General features: G+C 41.0%; 1 protein-coding gene across 4 annotated transcripts in view; it reads right to left on the bottom strand.

Moving 5' to 3' along the window:
• l3mbtl3 (L3MBTL histone methyl-lysine binding protein 3) overlaps positions 1-26,763 on the bottom strand; it is a 182,673-nt gene that overhangs the window by 89,970 nt on the left and 65,940 nt on the right. For all 4 annotated transcript variants that reach the window (XM_078542122.1, XM_078542123.1, XM_078542121.1 and 1 more), the window contains 5 exons: positions 20,806-20,882; positions 19,026-19,111; positions 18,482-18,592; positions 12,086-12,200; positions 3,801-3,903 (listed from right to left, as the gene is read on the bottom strand). In XM_078542122.1, the coding sequence (XP_078398248.1) occupies positions 3,801-3,903; positions 12,086-12,200; positions 18,482-18,592; positions 19,026-19,111; positions 20,806-20,882 (492 nt within the window). The remainder of the gene's footprint in view (positions 1-3,800; positions 3,904-12,085; positions 12,201-18,481; positions 18,593-19,025; positions 19,112-20,805; positions 20,883-26,763) is intronic.

Raw genomic sequence — 26,763 nt, forward strand, 5'->3', positions numbered from 1 at the left:
ATATTCAGCCCGGAAGGCTGTAAAGTGCCTAGTCGGAAGATGAGGTGCTGTTCCTCCAGTTTGCGTTGTGCTTCATTGGAACAATGCAGCAAGCCAAGGACAGACATGTGGGCAAGGGAGCAAGGTGGAGTGTTAAAATGGCAAGCGACAGGGAGGTTTGGGTCTTTCTTGCGGACAGACCGCAGGTGTTTGGAGAGACCAAATGCAAACTGGGCGACCGTTTGCAGAACACCTGCGGTCTGTCCACAAGAAAGACTCAAACCTCCCTGTCGCTTGCCATTTTAACACTCCACCCTGCTCTCTTGCCCACATGTCTGTCCTTGGCTTGCTGCATTGTTCCAACGAAGCCCAACGCAAACTGGAGGAACAGCACCTCATCTTCCAACTAGGCACTTTACAGCCTTCCGGGCTGAATATTGAATTCCATAACTTTAGATCTTAAACTCCCTCCCCCATCCCCACCCCCTTTCCGTTTCTTCCCCCTCCCTTTTGTCTTATCCAATAATTTATATAGATTTTTCTTTTCCCACCTATTTCCATTATTTTTAAATCTATAACTGTAATACCCTGTCAGTCTTTCCACCCCACCCCCACTAGAGCTGTACCTTGAGTGTCCTGCCATCCATTCTTAATTAGCACATTTTCTTAGATATTATCACCACCTTCAACACCTCTTTGTTCCTTTTGTCTGTGACATCTTTTGATTATCTGCTCCTATCACTGCTTGCTTGTCCTTACAACTACCCCCCCCCACCCCCACCTTAAACCAGCTTATATTTCACCCCTCTCCTAACTTTACTCAGTTCTGCTGAAGGGTCATGAGGACTCGAAACGTCAACTCTTTTCTTCTCCGCCGATGCTGCCAGACCTGCTGAGTTTTTCCAGGTAATTCTGTTTTTATTTAAAGATGTGTTCTCCCACCACTGTGGTCGATACTCGTGTGTCAACCTCCATGACTAGAGGCTTTCCATTTACTTGAAGGGTAATGGTGATTGGTTCAGTTTTCCTGGCCTTAAGATTGTATAGGGAATAGATATCAGTATCAGCAGCTGCTGGTTCAATTATATTGTGCACTTCAATCATCTTGGCCTGCTTTCTGAATGGCTGTCTTTATTTCACACTGCATTGCTTTATAACATGCACTTTTTTGTGACAGTAGTGACATTCTGCCTCTTTAAATCTGCAGGTTTCCGGTACATGGTTACCCCCACATCTGTAACACTTTAATTTCTGAATCACTAGTGAGCTGCTTCCAGTATTTCTTTCTGCTTTCCAAGGAGTAGAGACAGTGTCCCACTTCGCGGTCGTCTCCCTTGTTTTCACGCCACACCCGGCCATAGGTCCCCACCCCAACTGAAGGACAGCGCCATGTTGCACATTCTGCAAAGCCTGCGAGTCCTTCTCAGCACTGTCCATTGCTAACACCATCTCCATGGCGCGTTTCAGGTCAATATTAACTTCTACAAATAAACGGCGCTGAATGGTGTTGTCGTGTATGCTGCAAATGACCTTGCAACATTTCGTTTAGAGCATCACCTAAATCACAGCGCTCTGTTAACTGTTTTAACTTCACAATGTATGTTGAAATTGACTCACCCGGGGCCCTTACACTAGAGTTGAACTTGAATCTTTGCATAATCACCAATGCCTTAGGCTGAAAACGTGCCTTCACGAGGTCTACTAGGTAGTTAAAGGATCTGGAAGTTGGCACATTCGGGGCCAGACTATGGATTAGGTTATACGTCTTGCCCCTGCATACACTTAAAAGAATTGCTTTCTGTTTCTCCTCCATTATTTCATTTGCCACAAAGTAGAAACCTAGGCGCTCTTTGTACTGACTCCAGTCTTCGATGGATGAGTCGTACAGGTCAATTATGCCAAGAGTGGTATGACTGCTGAGTAAACTTTACTTTCTTCCCTTAAAAATCAAAATACTCACATTGGCATGGAGATGTGCAGCTTTGGAGCTATCCCATCTTCATCGCCAATTGTAATAAACTTAGTGCGTGGGACAGGTTTCTTGTTAGAAACAGTAAACTTTATTTACAGAGCTCCTGATGGAACCACTGCTCGTATCAAAATCAAGACTTGAAAGCTCCGCCCCTAAGATTACCCACTCTTAGGGCCAATTCGTCTGTACAGTCACTTGAGCCCCAAAACAGTATGAAAGATTTTACTTAAAATCACTATATACATACATACATGATCAAATAACCCCAAAAATTTCATGTAAAGTCTGATCATGATACAGGAACACTTATAAGGCATAAACTATCCTCAATGATAAAAAATATACACAAACCAAATGCTTACCTTTAAAGGATAACGTTGAGAAAAGCTAAATTATAGTAAGCAATTTTCCTTGGAAGCTTGCTTTAAAAAACCTTTATAACATGGCAAATGGCTACATGCCAATTACCACTGATGCTGCACTAGCTTCCAAATAATGCATATTACCATTAAGATTAGTCAAATCACACTGCACCCTTGATAATATGAATGTAATATGAATGTAATTATGCTCAACTCACTTCAGGTAGCTTCTACAGCATGACCAAATTACATTTTGTACCTTGTCACAGGATTAAAATTGTCACACTATTAAAATACTACATAAAACGTGTACACATGAATAAAACAGCACTTTTTCTAGATAATGTCACCAAAGCAACATATGAACATGCAAATTAGAAGGAGTAGGCCACTCAGCTCCTTCAGCCTGCTCCACCATTCAACAAGATCATGGCTGATCTGAATGTAACCTCAACCCCACATTCCTACCTATCCTCAATAACCTTTCACCCCCTTGTTAATCAAGAATCTATCTAGCTCTACCTTAATAATATTCAAAGGCTCTGCTTCCACTGCCTTTTGAGGAAGAGTTCCAAAGACACTCAACCCTCAGAAAAATTTCTCCTCATCTCTTTCTGAAATGAATGACCCCACATTTTTAAACAGGGACGAGTTCTAGATTCTCCCAGGAGGAAAGATCCTCTCCACATCCACCCTGTCAAGACCCCTTAGGGTCTTAAAGGTTTCAATCAAGTTGCCTCTTACTCTTCCAAATTCCTGTGGATACAAGCCTAATTTGTTCAACCTTTCCTCATAAGACAACCTGCCCATTCCTGGTGTTAGTCTAGTAAACCTTCTCTGAACTGCTTCTAATGTCCTTAGATCTTTCTTTAAATAAGGAGGCCAGTACTATACACAATTCTCCAGATGTGGTCTCACCAGTGCCCTGTACAACTGAGCCATAATCTCCCTACTTTTGTAATCAATTCCCCTTACAATAAATATAAATGATATCATTCAAGACTATAAAGAAACAATACTTCATTTTCATGACCCGAGGGCACCGCAAAGCACTTTAAGGCCAATTACTTTGTGAAGTGTAGCCATGATGTCATGTAGGAAATGCAGCAGTCAGTTTATACACAGCAGGCTCCCACAAACAGTAATGTGATAACGACCAGATAATCTGATTTAGTGCTGTTGGTTGAGGGATAAATGTTGGCCAGGACACCTGGACAACTCCTCTGCTCTTCCTCAAAATGGAGGAGATATGAAAACGTTTACATCCAGCCAACATGGCAGGCATAGCCTTGGTTTAATGTCTCATCTGAAAGACGGTATCTTTGACTGTCCAACACTCCCTCAATACTGCATTGGAGCGTTAGCCTAAATTTTGTGCTCAAGTCTCTGGCATGCCATAAAATGAAGAACAACATTTCAAAGCAGATTTGGAATTTAAAAATACAATTGATTTATTGTTTTTGTTAAAAAATACTTTGGTCTTTTACCTATGATGACCCGAATGTTTCAGTCCTTTTATGTGCCCGATCCCTTTACATCCCGGAGTAGGACATCCTCCTTGTTCAGAAGCTTCCACCAGGTCTAATGGACCTATTTGCATCAAAAACACAACTGTTAAGTCTGCAATATATCAACCATCATTTTAAACAGTGCAGTACAGGCAGCTATTACAAAAGTTTAGACTCCAAGTTAGTAATGAAAAGTATGTTAGCTATGCCTTTTCTCCTTCTCCATTGACGACATAGATGACTATGTGGGGGGTAGGATTAGTAAGTTTGCGGATGACAAAGATTGGCCGGGTGGTTAACAGTGAGGTTGAGTGTCTTGGGCTACAGGAAAGATATAGACAGGACTGTCAAATGTACAGATAAGTGGCAGATGTAATTTAACCCTGAAAAGTGAGAGGTGATACACTTTGGAAGGAGTAATTTGACAAGGAAGTATTCAATGAATGGCATGACACTAGGAAGTTCTGAGGAACAAAGGGCCTTGGCGTGTGTGTCCATTGATCTCTGAAGGCGGAGGAGCATGTTAGTGGGGTGGTGAAAAAGGCATATGGGACACTTGCCTTTATCAATCGAGGCATAGATTACAAAAGTAGGGAAGTCATGTTGGAGTTGTATAGAACCTTGGTGAGGCCACAGCTGGAGTAGTGTGTGCAGTTCTGGTTGCCACATATAGGAAGGATATGGTTGCACTGGAGGGAGTGCAGAGGAGATTCACCAGGATGTTGCCTGGATGAAACATTTAAGTTATGAAGAGAGGTTAGATAGACTTGGGTTGTTTTCGTTGGAGCAGAAAAGACTGAGGGGTGACCTGATTGAGGTGTACAAGATTATGGGGGGCATGGACAGGGTGGATAGGGAGCAGCTGTTCCCCTTAGTTGAAGGGTCAGTCACGAGGGGACATAAGTTCAAGGTGAGGGGCAGGAGGTTTAGGGGGGTGATGTGAGGAAAACTTTTTTACCCAGAGGGTGGGGATAGTCTGGATTGCACTCCATGGGAGGGTGGCGGAGGTGGGTTGCCTCACATCCTTTAAAAAGTACCTGAATGAGCACTTGGCATGTCATAACATTCAAGGTAATGGGCCAAGTGCTGGTAAATGGGATTAGGTAAGTAGGTCAGGTGTTTCTCACGTGTCGGTACAGACTCAATGGGCCGAAGGGCCTCTTCTGCACTGAGATTCTGTGATTGAATGCAAACTCCATTTGGAAAGGAAAATCAAGAACTACTCTCCTGAGAATGCAGGGTTTTCTACTTTTTCTGATTCTAGTTTTTTTTCTCTCCTTTCATACAAACATCTGATAGATTGTTAAATCAAAATCAGGCCCCTCTGTAAATCAGAGGCATTGGCCACTTATAGCTCATCCACTGCCTATGAGGCTGGGAATTAGACCAGAGACCTTCCTGTTCTATATGGGCCAATTGCTCACTTGATTCATTTATTGAACCATTTGGGAAACTGGACGCAAGTATGTTCAAAATCAGGACATTGTCCTTTTAAGAATCTAGCACCATATTTTCATCCTTAGCTGTACACTTCAGATTTTGGAAGTATTTCTTTTGAAAGGTGGCAAGAGAAGAACGGATTTGATTTCATGCATCATTCAAAACAAAAGTTAGTTCCATGTATGGTCAGATAAAATAGATCAAAAGGATAGAAAGAGCAAAACATCATCTCTGCAGGTTCAACTGCTTTTAAGAATGCATAAAGTTGAGTTTTTTATTTTATTTTATTTATTCATGGGATGTGGGCATCACTGGCTAGGCCAACATTTATTGCCCATCCCTAATTGCCCTTGTTCAGAGGGCATGTATGAGTCAACCACATTGCTATGGGCCTGGACCTCACATATAGGCCAGACCAGGTAAGAATGGCAAATTTCCTTCCCTAAAGGACATTAATAAACCAGTTGGATTTTTACAACAATTGTTAATGGTTTCATGGTCATTATTAGACTTCAAATTCCACCATCTGCCGTGGCAGGATTCAAACCCAGGTCCCCAGAGTATTACCCTGGGTCCCTGAATTACTCGTCCAGTGACAATACCACTATGCCATCGTCTCCCCCAATGAACTAATGTTCTTTCTTAGTTCTGATTTTGAACTGCCATTGTCATGTTTACATATAAACACATGAATTAAGAGCAAGAGAAGGCCATTCAGCACCTTAAGGCTGTTCTGCCATTCATTAAGATCATGGCAGATCTGATTGTGGCTTCAACTCCGCTTTCCCACCTACTCCCTATACCCTTTCACTCCCTCGTCAATCAAGAATCTATAACTCAGCCTTAAAAATATTCATCAACCCTGGCTCCACCACTCTCTGAGGATGTGTTCCAAAAACCCATGACCCTCTTGAGAGAAAAAAATTCTTCTCATCTCTTCTCATCAAATGGGAGATCCCTTATTTTTAAATGGTATCCCCTAGTTCTGGTCTTTTCCACAAGGGGAAACATCCTTTCAGCATCCACCCTGTTAAGTCCCCTCAGGATCTTATATGTTTCAATAAGATCGCCTCTCATTCTTCTAAACTCCAGTATACAGGCCCAACCTGTCCAACCTTTGCCCATAGGATAACCCCCTCATCCCAAGAATCAGTTGAGTGAACCTTCTCTAAACTGCTTCCTTTCTTAAATAAGATCAAAACTGTACACAGCACTCCAAATGTGGTCTCACCAATACCCTGTACAACTATAGCAAAACACCCCTACTTTTAGAACAAAAACAAAAATACCTGGAAAAACTCAGCAGGTCTGACAGCATCAGACAGGTCAGAACTGATGAAGGGTCATACGGACTCAAAACGTTAACTGTATCCCTCTCCGCAGATGCTGTCAGACCTGCTGAGTTTTTCCAAGTATTTTTGTTGTTTTAGATTTCCAGCATCCGCAGTATTTTGCTTTTACCCCTACTTTTATATTTTGTTGCCTTTGCAATAAAATGACAACATTCCATTTGCCTACCTAATCACTTGCTGTACCTGTAAAGTAACTTCTGATTTATGTACCGAAACACCCAGATATCTTTGTACTGCGGAGCTCTGCAATCTCTCCCCATTTAAAGAATATGCTGCTTTTTCATTCTTCCTGTCAAAGTGGGCAAGTTCACATTTTCCCACATTATACTCCATCTGCCAAATTTTTGCCCATTCACTGAGGGATTCTGCAAAAGCATATATGTTAAGTCCTCTTCACAACTTACTTTCCTACTCATCTTTATGTCATCAGCAAATTTAGCAACCATACATACACTCCCATCATCCAAGTCATTAATATAGATTATAGATAGAGGAGGCGGTGGCGTAGTGGTATGGTCTAATGATGATCACGAAACCACTGGCTATTGTCGTAAAAACCCATCTGGTTCACTAATGTCCTTTAAGGAAGGAAATCTGCGATCTTCATCTGCTCTGGCCTACATGTGACTCCAGACAAGGGCAAATAGGGATGGGCAATAAATGCTGGCCTAGCCAGTGATGCCCACATCCCATAAATGAATTAAAAACAAATAGTTGAGGCCCCAGCACGGATCGCCGTGGTACTCCTCTCGTTACATCTTGCCAACCTGCAAATAACCCATTTATGGCTACTCTGTCTCCTGTTAGCTAATCAATCCCCTATCCATCCTAGTGTTACCCCCTATCCATGAAGATCTTATTTTGCATAGTAACCTTTGATGTGGCATCCCGTCAAATGCCTTCTGGAAATCGAAGTGCAGCACATCTGCAGGTTTCCCTTTATCCACATTTGCTCATTACTTCCTCAAAGAACTCCAATGAATTAGCAAACATGATTTCCCTTACAAAACCAGTGCCTGGTTGCACTGAGATATTCTAAGTGTCCCATTATGACTTCCTTAATAATAGATTGCAGCACTTTCCTTTAGACAGATGTTAAACTAACTGGCCTATAGTTTCCAGCTTTCCATCTTCCTCGTATCTTGAGCAGAGGAGTTACATTTGCTATTTCCCAATCTGATGGGACCCTTTCCCCTTAGGATGAAGTCCATGTCAGCTTTTAGTTCTAAAAAAGCTCTCAGTACCCTTTCCCTGGTGATTGTAATTGCTTTAAGTTCCTCCCTCATTTTCACCTCTTAATGCACGCTTATTTTTGGGATGTTATTTGTATCCTCTACAGTGAAAACAGATGCAAAATATCTGTTCAATTCACCTGTAATTTCCTTATTAATTCCCCAGACTCTGTAGAAGAACAATGTTCACTTCACTTGAATACCTGTAGAAAATCATGCCAGCTCTTTTAATATTTTTAACTAGCTTTCTCTCCTACTCTAATTTCCCTCTCATTTTTTTTTAAAAAAGCCATTCTTTGCTGTTTTTTATCCGCTGTCCAATTTTCTAACCTACCACTAATCTTTGTGAAATTGTACACTTTTTCTTTCAATTCGATACTACCCTTAACTTCCTGAGTTAGCCACAGTGGTATGTTCTTTCCCTAGAGTCTATGTCATCTCAGAGCAAAGCTTAACTGCAAAGAGACTCTGGTTATCTTTTCCCCATAAAGGATAGTCATTACTTCATTATGGACGTTATGTTTGAAACCTTGCTTGGCAACCCACCACTTCCTTACCAGAACGTGGGCTCATATTCTACCCCATTAAAATGATGGTTCCAACAGTTACAGATGTGGAAATTCTGTTGACCATGACCTCATGCAATCTTCATATATCTGAGCTCTGAAGTATGAAGGTTTGTTCTTATTTTCAATTTCCAGTTGTGTGCTTTGCAGCAAGTAGCCATCCTTTCTAAGTCTCAGACTTCATTAACTAAGCATCCACCTTCAGCATAGCTGAAGTACACTTGTAGGATGATGCTCCACACTGTTTCCATCCAGTGCCATGTATCAGGCTAACTTATTGTTTAATCCAGGTCCTCAAGTGAAGGTCTGACGATGGGAAAAACCAAAACTTTTCCAGTATGATCACTGATTGGTCAACATAGATGAGACCTCTCCTCTTTAACCATTTCCTTTTTATGTAACAGATCTACCACAGTACTTGGTCCCAGATCTTCCATGTCTGCTGCCTTAATGCCTTAAAACCTAATCGCTGTTAAGTAAACACTGGGTCATAGAGAAACCAATAAAAAAACTTCTATAAGTAAACACTGGATGAGTTCAGACATATATCAATCAAGAGACATCATGGCTCTGGTATTCTGTATCCTGAAGAATTCCTTTCATCGTGTCATGTACATTAAAGGCATGTCATATTCATATTCAACTTTTAAAATATAAACTTTATTCAATGTGGAATATTTTAATTGACTTTTTCTTTTAAAATGGATATGTGGATGGCCAGTAGAGGTCAGATGATCTATTCGGTGTACTCAAAGAACTACTCAGGAACTGAATCACTATCTGGCTATGTCCTAAAGACAGGCAATTGAGCATTCCACTTAACAGTGTTAGCTGTGGCTCAGTTCATAGCACCCTCGCCTTTGAATCAGAAGGTTGTGGGTTCATGTCCCACTCCCGGAAAACCAAGAACTGTGATTGTGCTCGAAAGAGTTGCAATCTGTGACTGTTGATAACTCGAAAGAGTTTAACAGTGTTAACTACTCATCTCCTGAAAGCCATCCAACTGTTGATGAATCACTGGAAGCTCTATTCTCTGACAATGAGCTAATTAATGACTTAATCACTGAAAGAACAATGGAGATGGAATGTATATTTGGTAATGAAGAAAGACAGCACACTGACCACAACAGCCATCTCCCAGAGGTAACTTTAATAAGGCCTGCTTTTATAGCAGAAAGAGCAGCAATAACATCTGTGACTGAGAAAGATCTGAAGGCTGTAACATCATAAGATCTTCAGGCTGTACCATTTTGGGTCCACTAAACAACTAACAACCCCCTGATAACAAGACCAGAAGAAACTTGGGACAGAATCTTCTGGTTGGCTTGCGGGGGCAGGCCCGACATGTGATGCTGTCGGGCGTGCATCCCGACGTGATTGCGCACTATCGCGATATTTTGTTCGGCAGATGCGCACTGGAGTCGGCTGCGCACCCATCTAAGTGTTATGGGCCTATTAAGGCCATTGAGAAATTAACTAAAGTAGATAAGAATGCTGCTCATCCAACCTTAAGGTTGGCGGGCAGACGAAAAGCCCAAGTGGCATTAGTGTTTTTCAGAAAACCTCATCCACGGGTAGAAAACCTCATCCACGGGTGGGATGAGGTTGCCTGAAGCTTTTATAAAATAAATAAATTTTCCCACCTTTACAAACATGTGAAACAGTTACATGAGGGGACATGTTTGACTAAATTTTTAAAACCGATTCTTTAATTATTTTCCTAACCATTCAATCTCCCTGAGGCTGCTCCATGCCTCAGGGAGATTGCTGAGCTCTTTCGGGCGCATGCACAAAAGAGCACTGGCCCCGACTCTCCCTCCTCCCGCACAGGTAGTGCTGAGCGCTATGGAACGTATATTACGCTGGGCGGGCCTTAATTGGCCTGCCCACATAAAATGGTAGTGTGCAGCCGATCGTGGCGGCAATCAGCTCCTCGCCTGCTCCCGCCCACCATAAGAAAAATCCAGGCCTTGATGTTGTGACCTACAGATAGCTCATCAGTTCAAGAAAATTCTGCAAACAAACAACTTCTGCATATGACTTTGGCTGTTGAGCTCAGCTAAACTGCACTTCAGGTGTAAAGAAAACCTTCCATCAGGCCTACAATATACTTCTTCCAAAACAAGACAACCACATGAATTATAAAATATTCCTTTTTTTTTTAATAATGTGTAAAAGTGCTCTGTACTCTACTTTCCTTCAGTGTGCTTGTGTGTGCTTGTATGTGTGTGTGTGTGTGTGTGTGTGTGTGTGAGAATATGAGAGTGAGTGCCACAGCGTTCAATTTAAGGGTGAGTACTTAAATAAATAATCATCTTTCTTTGTTTAAATCCACAAAATGCCTGCTGCTGGTTATTCAACTCTTTCACACATAAAGAGTTAAAACACACTTACCTTCCTCTTAAATTCACCGATTACGGACAGTTGGGAAGGGACAGGAATTTCCGCAGTTCTCTCTCGCCCTGTCCATAACACTAGCTTATACCTTTCTTTGAAGTGTGTCAAAGAATTTAGCATAACAAGAAGTGTGATATTCATTATCTACCTTAGAAAAATGATATACCTAGATAAACAGTGAATCAGAAACTACTTCAAAGGAAAAAGTTTGTGCTTGATAAGAGTTTGTGGTTCATGTGAGCGTGGCAAGGTTCAAGAAATATTTTGTTGCAATTATCCTTATACTTTCTGTATGTGATAAGACACAACAATGTGCTTTAGAAAAAATAATAACCAAAGTGATTTGCTGGTCCAAACATTACAATTATTTTTCAATCTCCTAGCGGTTGACCTTCAGATAGTAGCATATAAATATTTCCAAAGATTGTCCAGTTTCACTAAATCTGGGAGATTTTCAACTTTAATAGTGATGCAAGATGTCTAAGATGCCAAAAGACAATAGAATACTATGTTTATAGTCCCACAACAATGTACAATCAAATTTCAAAAACTACCAAAATGGGAACATGCATAACTGCTGTATTGATGTATATATTGAGCATACTGAAAGGTGATAAACTGTGTTCACAAAACACAGCAGAAACTGAGTAATGTTGTTTGTCTCAGATGAGTCACAAAACTTATACAAAATATACTTGATGAATGGCAGAGGATTATGTGGCAGCAAGTGATAAGCCCCAAAATTGGATTACTGCCTGATATCTAGATTTGTTTTACATATCAAGTACATAGGCCCAATGGGCAGATGAGTGTGTTGGTAGAAAAAAAACAGCAAAAGCAGGAACGTGGGTGCGCTACCAATATTAATGACCTCAATTAAATAATCTGCAGCAGACCTTCACCTCACAGCTGATCAAATTAACAATACACCTGGCAGGTGGGAGCATATACAAGTGGTGGGAGGCTGCAGCCTGGTAACAATATAAATGGATCCCAACCGTCAATACAACATGAAAGCTTTGGGCTGCTATTGGGGTTGGGGGAAAAAAATGGGTTACAATTGGGCCACCATTGGGCAGTGGGGAAAGAGAATGTTGGGGCCACGAACAGGGCCAAGGGAAGCTGAAGGCTTGCTTGTGAGGCCCGAGCTGTGTAGTTTAACAGATATTGCATGTAAAGGAAAGTCGTGGTCTGATTGTTTTGCTAAACTCTTAACATTTATTCTTTTAGAAAAATATGGGCTTTACTAGAAGATGGATTTCATAGGTGGAGCTTACTGATAGGTGGTTGAAGAGGGTGTCCAGTTTTAGCACACCAGCCTGCAGGATGGATATCAGGACTGTCAGCATCAATCCAGTAATCATAATCATAGTTCCAGCCATCAAAATGTATCTAGATAAATGATATGAGACGGTTATAGTCAAACTCGAACATTGTTATTATAGTAAGTGAATTTTTCACTGTGCACTGTAGGATAATAATATTTTTAAAGATCAGAAGATCAATGCTCACTTAAATTCAATCAATTTATGTAGCAAGGCAACAGTTTCAAACCTACGCACGAAAAAATGGACAATCTGCTAATAGTTCTGTATTTGCTAGTGGATTTCCTTTGTCATTGGATATATTAGCCTGGATTTTCATGGAGACGAGGGAGACTACATGGCATGCCCAAAATGGTGGATGGACAATCCATCTGGAAGTCCAACCCCCAAAAACTTTGCTGGAACAAGAGCCTTATGCCATACTTGGGCGAGTTATGAAATTTTAGAGCAGACGTCAAAGATCTTGAAGGGCGAACAAGATATGCAGAACCATCAAGTTACTTAAATCCCCTGCTCTTTAAAAATTGAATAAACCTGCTTGCATCTGAGAGTTGAAAGAAACTTTGTTCTAGCAATTTCAATAACTGTTTGTTGATAAAACTAAGTGCTATCTTTATAGTGCGATTAATGCTTGACTCCTTTCCACAATCTATCACCACCACAGTTGGGGTCTGTAAATTCATAGCTTGACTGACCACTCTAAGGGTTATTAAAGGATTAGTTGCCTTTGATGTGGGGTCATGAATACAAATGATAGCTTTTATAAGGGATTAAGTATTTCAGGGGAGATAAATGTATTGAATGAACTTTCATGAATTGGAGAGTTTTTTTTTTACACACAGTAAAGTATGTAATAGATATTTAGAACTTTATTTTATTTCATCTCAGCATGGCTCCTGAAGTCAGCCGATGGTGGATACTGGGCAAGTTGGCATGGAGGGTCTAAGGGCAAAGAGTGGTGGGTGGAGAATCAAGTTGGCACTAAATTTGCATGGAGCCATGGAGGGTGGGTTAGGGGCCTTAATTGAGTTGGCACATATGGGTATGGGAAGGTGGGGTGGGGGGGTGGGGTTGAGGACTTGAGGGCCTGACATTTAAGAAAACAACTGGGACGAGGTCTCAGAGAACTGAGGCGGACCTTTGAAACAACCTGCCTCGGCATTTAACTGCCGCTGTGGATGCCTCTGATCTGCAACCAGGGCTGGTAAACCTGACTCCAGCCGGCACAAACCTCCGAAATGAAGATCCAACAGATTTCCCAACTCTGCACACCTGCCTTGGGAGTGAAAATCCAGGCTATCGAGTCAGTAAATATTTTCACTTTTTTTTTAAACCTGTCTTTGGTGTTTTCATGTTGCTGATGCTCACTTTCATTCACTAACCCTTTTTTCTTCTGCCTCACCTAACTCTTAACTCTCTACCCACTCTTTCACTCATACACCCCTGGGCAGATGGCAAAATGCCAAAGGAAATCTCATTTTCAGCCTGCTTTACTCCTCCATTTCCTATTTATTTTTGTCTGAAAGGCTTTGTTTGCACTCAAAATTCAGCAAACTTTGTTTTTATTAAAAAAAAATCAAATCAAGGATGAGGAAAGACACAGAGTCTTTCTCTCCCTCCCTCCACTTCTTTTTCAGGTATCAGTGATTAGAATGTATTTTTTTAAATTGTCAACAAAACACAGATGAGATTAAAAATAGTATTTGTTTGCACCAAATCTTTTTTTTGAAAAATAAAGTAAAATTTGTACAATGAGACACAATAGTAAAAATTTTACCCCAACCCCACAATTGCCGTGCTCCCACTTTTTGCAGGAGATAGATGCGGGTTTGAATAAGGGGTTTAGTTTAATTATCATTTATGTAGCTTAAATGCTGATAATGCAAATTATGCACACTACACATGCTCAAAGCGCAATGCTTGTATTAATTTATCAGCATTGCTTCAGGAAAGTACAAAACCAAATTTTCTGGACACCTCCAAGCAACAATGTTAATGATAACTTAAAACAAGACAACTCGGTGGATAACTTTAATTGCACTAAGAGGAACAGTTCTTTTTTTAAACACTTATTTTGGACCTTAGAATTTTTATCTACTTAGCAAAATGATGAATGGGCAATTTTCAGAAAGCATTTTGAACCTGTGGAAGATGATATCCCATCACCTAGTGGCCTGAGCCTGTAATTACACATTGCGGAAGTCGATTAACATAGAACTTCAACTTATAATGAACAAAGTTGACGTGGAAGTGTGACAAAAATGACAAGTAGCAAGGTTGTGTAGAAAGAAACTGTGCTCAATATATTATTTTGAATAAACTATAGATTGCTAAATTAGTGAACGAGATACAAAATAGGAAAAGCAGGGAGGTGGGGGTTGAGTTTTTTTTAATTCATTCACAGGATGTTGGTGTCGCTGTCTAAGCCAGAATTTACTGCTCATCCCTAATTGACCTCGTTCAGAGGGCATTTAAGAGTCAACCACATAACTGAGAATCTGGAGTCACATGTATGCCAGATCAGGTAAGGGTTTTTACGACAATTGGCAAATAGAATTCAAATTCCACCATCTGCTATGGCAGGATTCAAACCCGGGTCCTCAGAGCATTAGCCTGGGTCTCTGGGTTACTAATCCAGCGACAATGCCACTACGCCATTGCCTCCGCTTATGGCTACACCATTCAATAAGATCATAGAACCATAGAAAAGTTACGGCACAGAAGGAGGCCATTCAGCCCATCTTGTCCATGCCAGCCTGAGGACACCCAGGTGCCCTTTCTAATCCCACCTTCCTGCACCCAGCCCATAGCCCTGCAGCTTACAGCACTTTAGGTGCAGATCCAGGTACTTTTTAAAAAGAGTTTAACGTTTATGCCTCTACCACCAACTTGGGCAGCGAATTCCAGACACCCACTACCCTCTGCATAAAAAGTTCTTCCTCATGTCCCTCCTACCCCTTCTGCCACTTATCTTGAATCTATGTCCCCTGGTTCTAGAATTTTCCATCAAGGGAAACTATTTTATCCTGTCCACTCTATCTATTCCCCTCATAAATTTGTACACCTCAATCAAGTCACCTCTCGGCCTTCTTTGTTCTAAGGAGAATAACTCCAACCTATCCAATCTCTCCTCGTAGCTACACTTTTCTAACCCTGGCAACATTCTTGTAAACCTCCTCTGCACTCTCTCCAAAGCTATTACGTCCTTCCTGTAATGTGGTGACCAGAACTGCACACAATACTCCAGTTGTTGCCTCACCAGTGTTTTATACAATTCCAACATTATATCCTTACTTTTATATTCTATACCTCTGCCAGTTAAGGAGAACATTCCATATGCCTTCTTTACAACCTTGTCTACTTGAACTGCTGCCTTCAGGGACCTGTGTACTTGTACGCCAAGTCTCTCACTTCATCTAACCCTCTTAGTATATTCCCATTTCTTTTATAATCCCTGTAACTGTTTGACCTCCCTAAATGTATGACCTCATACTTCTCTATGTTAAAATCCATCTGCCACTTTACCACCCACTCCACTAACCCATCTATATCGTTTTGGAGATTATGACTATCCTCTACGCTATCCACTACTCGGCCAATCTTTATGTCATCTGCAAATTTCCCAATCGTGCCCCCCACATTCACATCCAAATCGTTAATACATAACACAAACAGCAAGGGTCCCAACACCGAACCCTGTGGAACACAACTTGAGACAACTTTCCATGATGACCATCCCTGACTAGTTCATGCCTTTCCACATGACAGTTAATCCTATCTCTCAGGATTGATTCTACTAATTTGCTCACCACCGATGTAAGACTAACTGGCCTATAATTGTCTGGCATTTCCTTTGATCCCTTTTTAAACAATGGAACTACGTTTGCATTTCTCCAGTCCTCCAGTACCTCCCCTGTATCTAGTGAAGATTGGAAAATCATTGTCAGAGCATCTACTATCCCCTCCCTGACTTCCTTCAGCAGCCTCGGAAACAATCCATCTGGCCCTGGTGACTTATCGACTTTCAAGGATTTCAACCCTTCAAGTACTTCCTCTCTCTTTATGACTATCCCGTCCAATATCTCAGTGTTCCTCCTAGTGTTCCTACTATATCTACATCCTCCCTTTCCTTTGTAAACACGGAGACAAAATATTCATTCAAAACCCTTCCCATAGCCTCTGCATCTACACACAAGTTTCCATCTTCATCTCTGATAGGTCCCACTTTTTCCTTAACCAACCTTTTAGCATTAACATAGCTGATCGATTTGTGTTTAGAGTTCTACATTCCTATTTACCCCCGGTAACCTTTATGCCCTTGCTTGACAAGGATCTATCTACCTCTGCCTTAAAAATATTCAGTGACCCCGCTTCCACTGCCTTCTGAGGCATAAAGTTCCAAAGTCTCACAACCCTCAGAAAAAAAATTCTCTTCATCTCTGTCCTATAAAGGCGACCCCTAATTTAAAACAGTACCCCCTAGTTCTGGACTCACTCAAGAGAAACATCCTTTCCACGTCTAGCTTGTCAAGACCATTTAGGATCTCATTTACTTCAATCAAGTCACCCCTCACTCTTCTAAATTCTAGTGGAAACAAGCCCAGTCTGTCCAACCTATCCTCATAAAACAACCCGGTCAATCCAGATCTCAACCTAGTAAACCTCCTCTGAGCCGCCTCAAATGCATTTACATCCTTCCCTAAATAAGGAGACCAAAACTTCACACAGATTAAAGATGGGGTCTCACCAAAGCCCTATATATTCAAAGCATAACATCCTTACTTTTATAAAAGATAAAAGCAGAAAGGTCATACGGACTTGAAACGTCAACCCTGTTTTTCTCTTCACCAATGCTCTCTGACCTGCTGAGTTTTTCCAGCATTTTCTGGATTTTTTTTCTCATCCTTACTTTTATGTTCAATTCCTCTCATAATAAAGAACAGCATTCCATTAGCCTTCTTGACTACGTGCTCTACCTGCATTCTAGCCTTTTTTGTGACTCATGCATGAGAACACCTAGATCCCTCTGCACCTTGGAATTCTGCAGTCTTTCTCCATTTAAGTAATACTCTACTTTTTTATTCTTCCTGCCAAAGTGAACAACTTCACATTTTCCCGCATTATACTCCATCTGCCAGTTTCGCCCAATCACTCAACCTATCTATATCCATCTGCAAACTCCTTATATCTTCTTCACAACATACTTTCCCAACTATCTTTGTGTTGTCTGCAAATTTAGCTACTATGCCTTCGTTGCCCTCCTCTAAAATCACTGATATAAATTGTAAAAAGTTGAGACCCCAACACAGACCTCTGCAGGACTCCATTCATCACATCCTGCCAATCAAACAAAGACCCATTTATGCATACTCTTTTCTGCCAGCCAGCGAATCCTCTATCCAGGCTAATGTGTTCCCCCTACATCATGAGTTTTTACATTCCAAAATAATCTTTGATGTGGTACCTTATCAAATGCCTGCTGGAAATCCAAGTACAGTACGTCTACAGGCTCCTTAGGCTGCACCTAGGCGAACCGTATAATTGGGGTAGTAGAGAGGGTTTTAAACTAAATAGTGGGGGCAAGAGATCAAATCTGGAAAGAAGTGGCATATCAAAGAGTAGAGACAAGATTAAATGATACCATTAAAGAATAAATCCTAGCCAGGAAATTGGGAGAACTCTCCTGGTCTTCAAATGAGATCTGCTATGCCTACTTAAGGCAACATCTTAGGCCCTGGTTTAATATTCAATTCGAAAAATGGTACCTCAACAGATCAACAATCTCATTTTGCAGTGCTGGCCTACTCCTGCTCCTAATTCATACGTTTATATGCTCGTATGTTCAAAATGTCAACTTGATTGGTAATGCAGGTCTCTGTTGCTATTAAGGATTTTAAAGCCAGGCACTTCCATCAATCAGTAGCCACAGGGCTAGGATGGGCCAATATTATTTTCATCAAGGTTGGCTTTACTAAGCTAAAAATGGCACTTTTGAAAGGCTTGCTTTCAGCCACAAACTAAATCAGGCCCAATCTTGTCTTCATTTAATGTGTGTGAAGACTCTGGAACACTGATTCAAAATTGGGATCAGAAACCTTGGCCAATTTTACCATACCTCAGATGGATACCATCCACCTCTATCTAGCATATAACAGGAAAGGAACTTAGATCTTGCTGATCTGTATGATTCAGAACCATATCACTCATTTCATTTATACATTGGACCAACTGATACACAATTTTTAAAACACAGCCACTTAATAAACCACAAATCAAATCATCTAAATAACTGTATATTTCAACCACAACTACACCAAGGCAATGTGAATTTCATATGCAATAACCCACCTTTACTCTGTGATCATCTGTGTCTACAACTGTCGCTACTCTGATTAGCAATGGATTCCGCTTGTCAATGGCCTCAAATTTCATGTTTGGAAGAAATCCGTGTGTGGGCCGCTGAAACAACACAGGGAAATGATAATTGGTTTGTGAATTACATTTCACAGGCATGTATAGGTGACATTCCATAAACTGTAATTTTAACTTTGAACTGTGGATATCAAATGAACATATAATATAAAGTTGGTATTTAACACAAGCATTCAAAATACACCAAATTTTACTGTATGAACAAAAAATTGTATTCCACGAGACCATTTTTAGTTTTAAGGTCAGACACTGCACTGAGTCTCAGACACTGAGCAGAATATGATCAGTACTTGTTTAAACACCAGGGAATTAGATTTGGAATTGGTTTTGATTGGACCAAAATATACGGCAAGGTCAAAAGTGATTTCATTTATAATATCTCACGGTGTTCAGGTCAATTGCTTATTTGATATATTAAATTTGTCTAAGCAACATTACTAATTTATTTGTAGTTACTTACAGATTTAAAAGCCCGTGCAGGAGCAGGCAGAGAGTTTGTTTCTTCTAAATACTTCTCCCATGAAAACCGTTTAGGATCAGGATAATCTATACCAATGAAATAAATATTTCATGAGCCATCTTTGAATCTTCCAGTTCTACAAGTAACTCTTACAACATTAGCAAACCTAGGCAAATCCAGTTTCACCTTGCACAGGCACTACAGCATTAATGCAGTGAAGCTACCCAAATGTCATGAATTATATCAGTCACATATTAACCCAACAAAAATAAATAAATATATTTTTTAAATCTTACATTTTCAAAATTATTTATCACCACTTCTGCTTGCTTTTTTCTTTTGCTTTTCTCCTTATCCGCTTTTTAAAATTATTTTAAGTTTAATCTGACTTTATTTGTTGCTGACATACCACCCCCAAAAAAAGCCTCTGCCACTGCAGCTTCCTATTTTCTTAAAATAAGTCATGGCACTTGTATTCACCTGGTGTCTACTTTCCATATCCAAATGCCCGTTTTGAATTGTGACCCGAATTTTTCTTTTAAAAATTAGAGAAAACCAGCTACTAAAACCAATTTTTGCAGCGTTTTAAGGCGCAGACCTCCAAGGAGGCCAAATATAAATGTGTTTTAATGTGTTTAGGCATTGATTACCAGAGAAATTATTTTGCCCAGATCACCAAAATCTCAATTATGCCCATGAGGTAACTCATTTGTAATACTAAGGGTTAAGACACCAAACGGTAACATAACATTACATAACCCGACCTTCTACAAGATACTGATGGTTTATTAATCCAGTATTTCAGAATTAACCACCTTTTCTCATTTCAGCATTCAAAAGTTTTAATCAAAATATACAACAGGATGTGTTAGGTAAATTGCATCTCAATAAAGTTAACATTAAGGTATTTGCTGGCGGGACTGCAAATATACTGACAGATGTTGCTTACCTACTGTTATTTCCATCACTATCGCTGACATCAATAGCAATACTTCAACATCAATATCATGGAAGCAGAACATGTGGAAGTAACAGCAAGATTGTCTGCATATACCAAGTTATCCATCCCTGCTGCAGAACTGTCATTTATTGACATTTTTTTTCAGTACACCCTGCAATCTATATTTCAATGGGGGAAGATTGTGGTATTGTCATTGGGCTAGTAATCCAGAGGCTGAAGATAATATTCTGGGGACATGGGCTCAAATCCCGCCACGCCAGTTGGTGGAATTTAAATTCAAAAAATAAAATCTGGAATTGAAAGTAATGGTGACCATGAAGCAATCATCGATTGTTGTAAAAACCCATCCCAGTTCACTAATGTCCTTTCGGGAAGGAAGTCTGCTGTCCTTACCTGGTCTCAGTTCAAGGGCAATTAGGGATGGGCAACAAATGCTGGCTATGCCAGGGGCACCCACATCCCATGAAAGAATGAATTTTTTAAAAACAGATAAATGTTGCTATTAAACAATGTGACAGAAGCAGTCCAATTCCCATATTGTTTTTATTTTGGTGATATAGTATTTCTTTGGATTCGAAACAGGATTACTTTAGATTTGATGGATTTATGCTCTGGACTTTGTATGTTGTGAACTCAGTCACACAAGTCAATGAATCCTGCAAGATTTTTAGATGATTAAAATTCACAGATTGAAATTCCCACAGGGCCTGCTGATCTCCATGAGTGTTGCTGGCATGTCCTTCTGGAATGTAGCTTCACAAGTTCATATAATCCATTCTATATAAAGTACACAACAATCAGGGTCTTGAGGGCATTCACCTGGAGGTGTTGTAAGGGTTTTCCCATGCTGTAGGCACCATCCAACAGGGTGAATGTAAGGACTAGTGGCATCACACCTGAAAAACAAACAAATCAAAGTACAACAGTGAAGCTATAACACATATTGGTCAGGGTCAAGTTGCCTGGTTTAAATTTCAAACAATGCTTGGCAGTTGACTGTCAGTCAGTCACCATCAGTGGCACATTCTCCATGGCAATGCCACTTGCCAATCAATCAACACTCTCTTCACATCAGTATAAATTGTTGTTTTCCCCCTTATTTTGGTATTCTTGAGAGTGTCCTGATGAGTGCAAGACGCGAAACTTAGACATGTCTTTTTTCAGCAAAAAAAATAGCTAAACCTGATTTTAATATCCACAGCAAATAGAGTAGCAAGTTACATAGTAGTTGCTAATTCTGAGAAACATATATACTTTTTTTTTTACTGTGTCCACGGACAGTCTATACATGGCCCAGCGAGAACTGGACACATTTTTGTGCCTTGTTGTTGAATTCGGCAAGATCTGCAACAGTGCAGGGTTCCTCTAGCGATAGGCCTTGCAGGAGATGTTGCATAGTTTGTGGCTCAGTTCCACATTCACAAGTTGTCGGGCTGGTTGTTTATCCCCATTTACTTAGTGACACCTTTGAACAACCTACACCAGTCCTAAGTCTGTCCAGGTTGCCTAGTTGCAATTAGCTCCTGGGGGAAGGCTTTCATCTGGTAGAATTTCCATCGCTGGGGGTTGTTCAAGACTGGCGAGCCGGTCTTTCCACAAGGCGATGCGGGCTTCAGATGGGGTTGATCGTAATGGAACAACACTGTTCATGAAGCTCTTCCATGACTTTAGGTGGCTGGGTGTAGGTGTATGACCAAGTAGAGGGTGCCTCTCATCTGATGTTTGACGGAGTCGCTCTTTCTTGCTGGCTACCGTTCTTCTTATATCGGGGGAGTGATACCCACCAGGATATATAGGCTGTTGGTGTTTGTTGGTTTTAAACAACCTGTGATAAGTCGGGAGCTTGCATTCAGAACGGCATCCATCTTCTTAGCGTGAGTAGATCTTTCCCATGCAGGGCAGGCGTATTCTGCAGTGGAATAGCAAAGAGCAAGTGCACTGGTTCGCAATGTTTTCCAGCTTGCTCCCCACTTTGTGTTAGTGAGCTTATTCAGGATGTTGTTTCGTGCACTCACTTTTGCCTTTGTCTTTTCGATGTGGTTCTTGAAGGTGAGGCATCTTTCAAGGGTGACTCCTAAGTAGATAGGGTGCTCGCAATGCGTCAGTGTTGCTCCACACCTGGTTACTTTAAGCTGGCGTTTGGCTTCACGGTTTCTGAGGTGGAATGCACAAACTTGCGTCTTTGATGGGTTTGCACGAAGGTGGTTTTCTTCATAGTAGGATGTTAGTCCCTCCAAGGCCTCAGAAAGCGTTTTCTCCACGGTGTTAAAATCAGTGCTTTGGGCAGTGACACATAAATCATCAACATATAAACGGCGCGTGACACCGTCTATAGGTTGGTCATTCGTGTAAATGTTGTACAGCAGCAGCGCAAGCACACTTCCCTGAGGAAGACCATTCTTCTGAATACGCCACCTGTTGCGCTTCCCACCTAGTTCAACATAGAACCAGCGATTCTGAAGCATACTTTCTAACAGCTCTGTTAAGTGAATATCTTTTGTCATCTCTAGGATCTTGCAGAGGAGACGTCTATGGTTCACTGTATCGTATGCTGCTGACAGGTCTACAAAAACAGCACCTGTCACCATCCCTTGCTCAAAACCATCTTTGATATGTTGTGAGAGGTTGAGCAGTTGGCTTGTTGTTGATTTGCCGGGGCGGAAACCTGCTTGCTCTGGAATGATCTTCTCATCTACAGTTGGTGCTATCCTATTGAGTATCAGGCATTCAAACAGCTTATTGGTGTGGCAAAGCAGTGAAATTGGCCGAAAGCTCTTTGGATCTGAGGGATCTTTTCCAGGCTTTAATAGTGCTATTACATGTGCCTTCTGCCAAATATTAGGTAGCTTGTGTGTTGCCAGACAGTGGTTGAACAATTGTAGGAGCCATTTCTTTGCTTGCTGTCCAAAATGCTTTATCTGCTCCGTTGCTATGTTGTCAAGACCAATTGCTTTCCCGTGTTTTAGACTAGATATACCAGTTTGCAACTCTTCCATGGTGCATGGTCCAGTGAAGCCAGGGTCATCGCTGTACTTCTTCCTATCTAGTTGTACTCTTGGTTGTTTCTTGTTGATTTTTCCATTTAGGAGCAACTGGTGTGCAACTTGGTTTGCAGACACATTTGGATGTTGGGCAGCTTTCTTGGGATCGCCTCCAAGTTTGCGTATGAGAGACCATGCCTTCTTGCTGTTTTTTGTAAGATCTGTTGTCTCTATCAAGGTGTCCCAGGTGTTTTGACGCTCTTGAGAGATAATTAACATCACCCTCTCACCGGTAGACATTGTTTCCTCCGAGAAAAGGTCAGGTTCAAACATTGAGACATACTCCCAGTAGAGCTCAGCATTCTCCTTGGTGAGACCAGAGATGTGGTGTGCTCTACAACCTCGGGGGATCTTCCTTCTGGCTGTTTTCTGGACAGCTTTTGCAAACAGGTTGTAGTGCTCAAGTAATGGTTTAATGCATTTAACCTTACGGTCAAGTGCTCGTGTGAACCTGTTCCAATTGGCCTTCTTGAAGTTGAGGCGCCTTGTGAATGGTACAACGGTTGGTAACACTGCTGCATTTACCTGGATACCAATAGGACGGTGTTGTGTCTGTGGTATTGGGTCTGTGACAAGCTTCTAGCAGAGGCCAGCGATGTCATTGCTGACAATGGCAAGATCTGGGTTATAATTACACTTCCAGCGGGTACTGTAGAAGTAGGCTGGCAATTTAGGATCGTGGATGAGACTAAGCTGGTTAGCGTCCATCCATTCTTCGACTGCTTCTCCATCGTTGTTAGACTCCTTGTACCCCCATTGGGTACTGTGGCTATTAAAGTTTCCAATGATGATCTGTGGTTTACTGTGCAGGTTGGGTACAGGGTTAGAGAAGCTGAAATCTGTGCCAGGTGGCTTGTACACTGAGGTCACTACTACTTTGCTCAGCTCTACAGTTAGAATTTTGATGTTGTCCTCCTCTGTTTTAGAAGTGGCTTCTACAACTGAACCAGCTCTAACAAATACAGCACTGCCATATTGTCGATGAGGTCTTTCAATAACCAGGAACATTCCTGGTATTTTTGGGCGGTTGTTCTCACTTCCTGTGTGTGTCTCCTGCAGGCAGAGGACATCACATTGCATAATGTAGCGAGGATGTTTTGTTTAGCTACAGAGAACACTTCAACATTAGCAGATATAGCAGTCAATGCCGGTCTTGAAAAAGACCCGTGTTTCTGGCATCGACGACATCCGTCTTCAGGCATGATATTGGTATTTGATCAAATCAGCGGTACAAAAATGTTGTATACACTACATGCTGTGCGTGGTGGTGGTAGAATTGGTTGAAACAGGGCCACAAACATATATACTTAAGAAATATCATTGTCTTTGAGAAAGTATGAAGAAGGTTCATCAGACTGATTGTTGGAATGAGCAGGATTGAGTAGAATAGGCTTATAATCGTGAGAGTTTAGAAGAGCGGGAGGTGATCCCATCAAAACATATAAAATTCTTGAGGGGCTTGATGCGGGGAGGATGTTACCCCTGGTTAGGAGGGCTATAAAAATAGGATACCAGTCACAGAATAAGGGGTTGAACACTTAGGACTGAGATGAGGCAACATTTCTTCACTAAAGGGTTGTGAACCTTTGGAACTCTCTACCCCAGAGAACTGTGAATGGTCAGTTGTTGAGTATATTCAAGCTAGAGATCAAGCATAAAGGAAGCTGTAGCCAAGGTAGAAGATAAATCATGATTTTATTGAATAGTGAAGCAGGCTTGAGCAACTGAATGGCCTACTCCTGCTCCTATTTCTTACAATGTTATAGAGCCATTATGACATAGGACGACGACATTAGGCCCATCAAGTCCATGTTGGCTCTCTGTAGAGTAATCCAGTCAGTCCCATTTCCCGCTCTATACCCATAGCCTTGCAAGTTCATTTCCCTCAAGTGCCCATCTAATTTCCTTTTGAAGTCATTGATCATCTCCCTTTCCACCACCCTCATACACAGCAAATTCCAGATCATTACCACTCGCTGTGTAAAAAGGTTCTTCCTCAAAGCCCCATGTAGCTCTTGCCCAAAAAACTTACATCTGTGTCCCCTAGTCCTGCACTATCAGCCACAGCAAATCTTTGTCTACGTTATCTAAATCTCTCAATCTTGTATACCTCTATCAGATCTCCTCCAGTGCTCCAAGGAGAACAACCTCAGCTTCTCCAGCATAACCTTGTAGCTAAATTCTCATCTCTGGAATCATCCTAGGTAAATCTGGCACATTTCCTCTGCACCCTCTCAAGGATCTTCACATCCTTCCTAAAACATGGTGACAAGAAGTGGATGCAATACTCTAGCTGTGGCTGAACATGAGCTTTATAAAGGTTCAGCATAACGTCCGTGCTTTTGTACTCAATTCCTCTAGTTATGAAGCCCAAGATCCTATATACCTTCTGACTACTCTCTCAGTATGTCCTGCTACCAAAGACCTTTGCCCAGGTCCCTCTATCCCTGCACACTCTTTAGAACTGTGCCATGAAGTATATATTGCCCATCCCTATCCCTTCTGCTAAAATGCATCACCTTATATTTCTTTGTATTAAAATCTGCTACTTGTCTGCCCACTCTGCTAGCCTATGTCCTGCTGCAGGTGATTCATATCTTCCTGACCATTTGCCATACCTTCAAGTTTGGCAACATCAGAAAATTGAAATTTTACCGTTTTCTAATAGCCAAGTCATTTATATAGATTAAAAAAAAGTGGTCCTAGTACTGACTCTTCGGGAATACCACCATCCATCATCTTCCAGTCTGAAAAAGAACAATTTACCATAGTCTTTATGCCAATTTTTTTTTAATTCAAGCTGACACTGCCCCTGCTATTCCATTAGCTTCAATTTTGTTAATCAGCCTTTTAAGTGGCACTTTGTCAAATGTTTTCTTAAAATTCATATAGGCAACATCCATTACATTCCTTTCATAAACCTTCTCTGTTACTTCATCAAAAAGATTAATTAGATTAGTCAAAGATGACCTGCCTTTTACAAATGTTCTTAAACTACCATAGCTGGTTTGTGAGCTAGACCAAACTGATGCCAACTTTGGCCCTGTTGAAGGAGTCTTGCAATCATATTTCTTATACATCCAGCAGAACACTTTCAATATACGTACATCAGGCCATTTGACCACTGATCCCAGCACAGCTGAGCCAGATTGCATTCTTGCCCAGTATTTGCATATGCACTTCCAGAAGATTACACAAGACATCTGCTTCTGGTGCATAACTAACCGGCAGTTTTAAACTGTAAATACGGGAACAAAGTGCGCTGATGGACGACAGGTGGCAAAAGTTCCACAGGAGCTTTTTTGATCTCCCACTCTAAAGTCAGCAGTAATCCCTGAGCAAAGGTGTAATGGACAAGCTGCTGATCATCTGCTGAAGTTATGTCAGGTAACTGGGAGAATCCTTATAGAAATTAACCCACGTGTCTAGAATTCTCTACTAATACAAAAGCAAAATACTGCAGATGCTGGAATTTGAATAACGTTCTAATGAAGGGTCATTGACCTGAAACATTAACTCTATCTCTCTGCAGATGCTGCCTGACCTGCTTAGTATTTCCAGCGGCTTCTGTTTTTATGTCTCGAATTCTTCCTCTATTTGTAATTGGGAAATTAAATAACAATTCTCCTTTAAGTTATCCAGATTTTTAAAACAAAAGCTGAAAGAAAAATAAAAGGAAATAGCAAAAAAAAAATCATTTCTTGATGCTAGCTATACTTCTCTTTAAAATAATTTC

The sequence above is a fragment of the Cetorhinus maximus genome, chromosome 5, assembly GCF_964194155.1.
Source record: "Cetorhinus maximus chromosome 5, sCetMax3.hap1.1, whole genome shotgun sequence".
Classification (NCBI taxonomy): domain Eukaryota; kingdom Metazoa; phylum Chordata; class Chondrichthyes; order Lamniformes; family Cetorhinidae; genus Cetorhinus; species Cetorhinus maximus.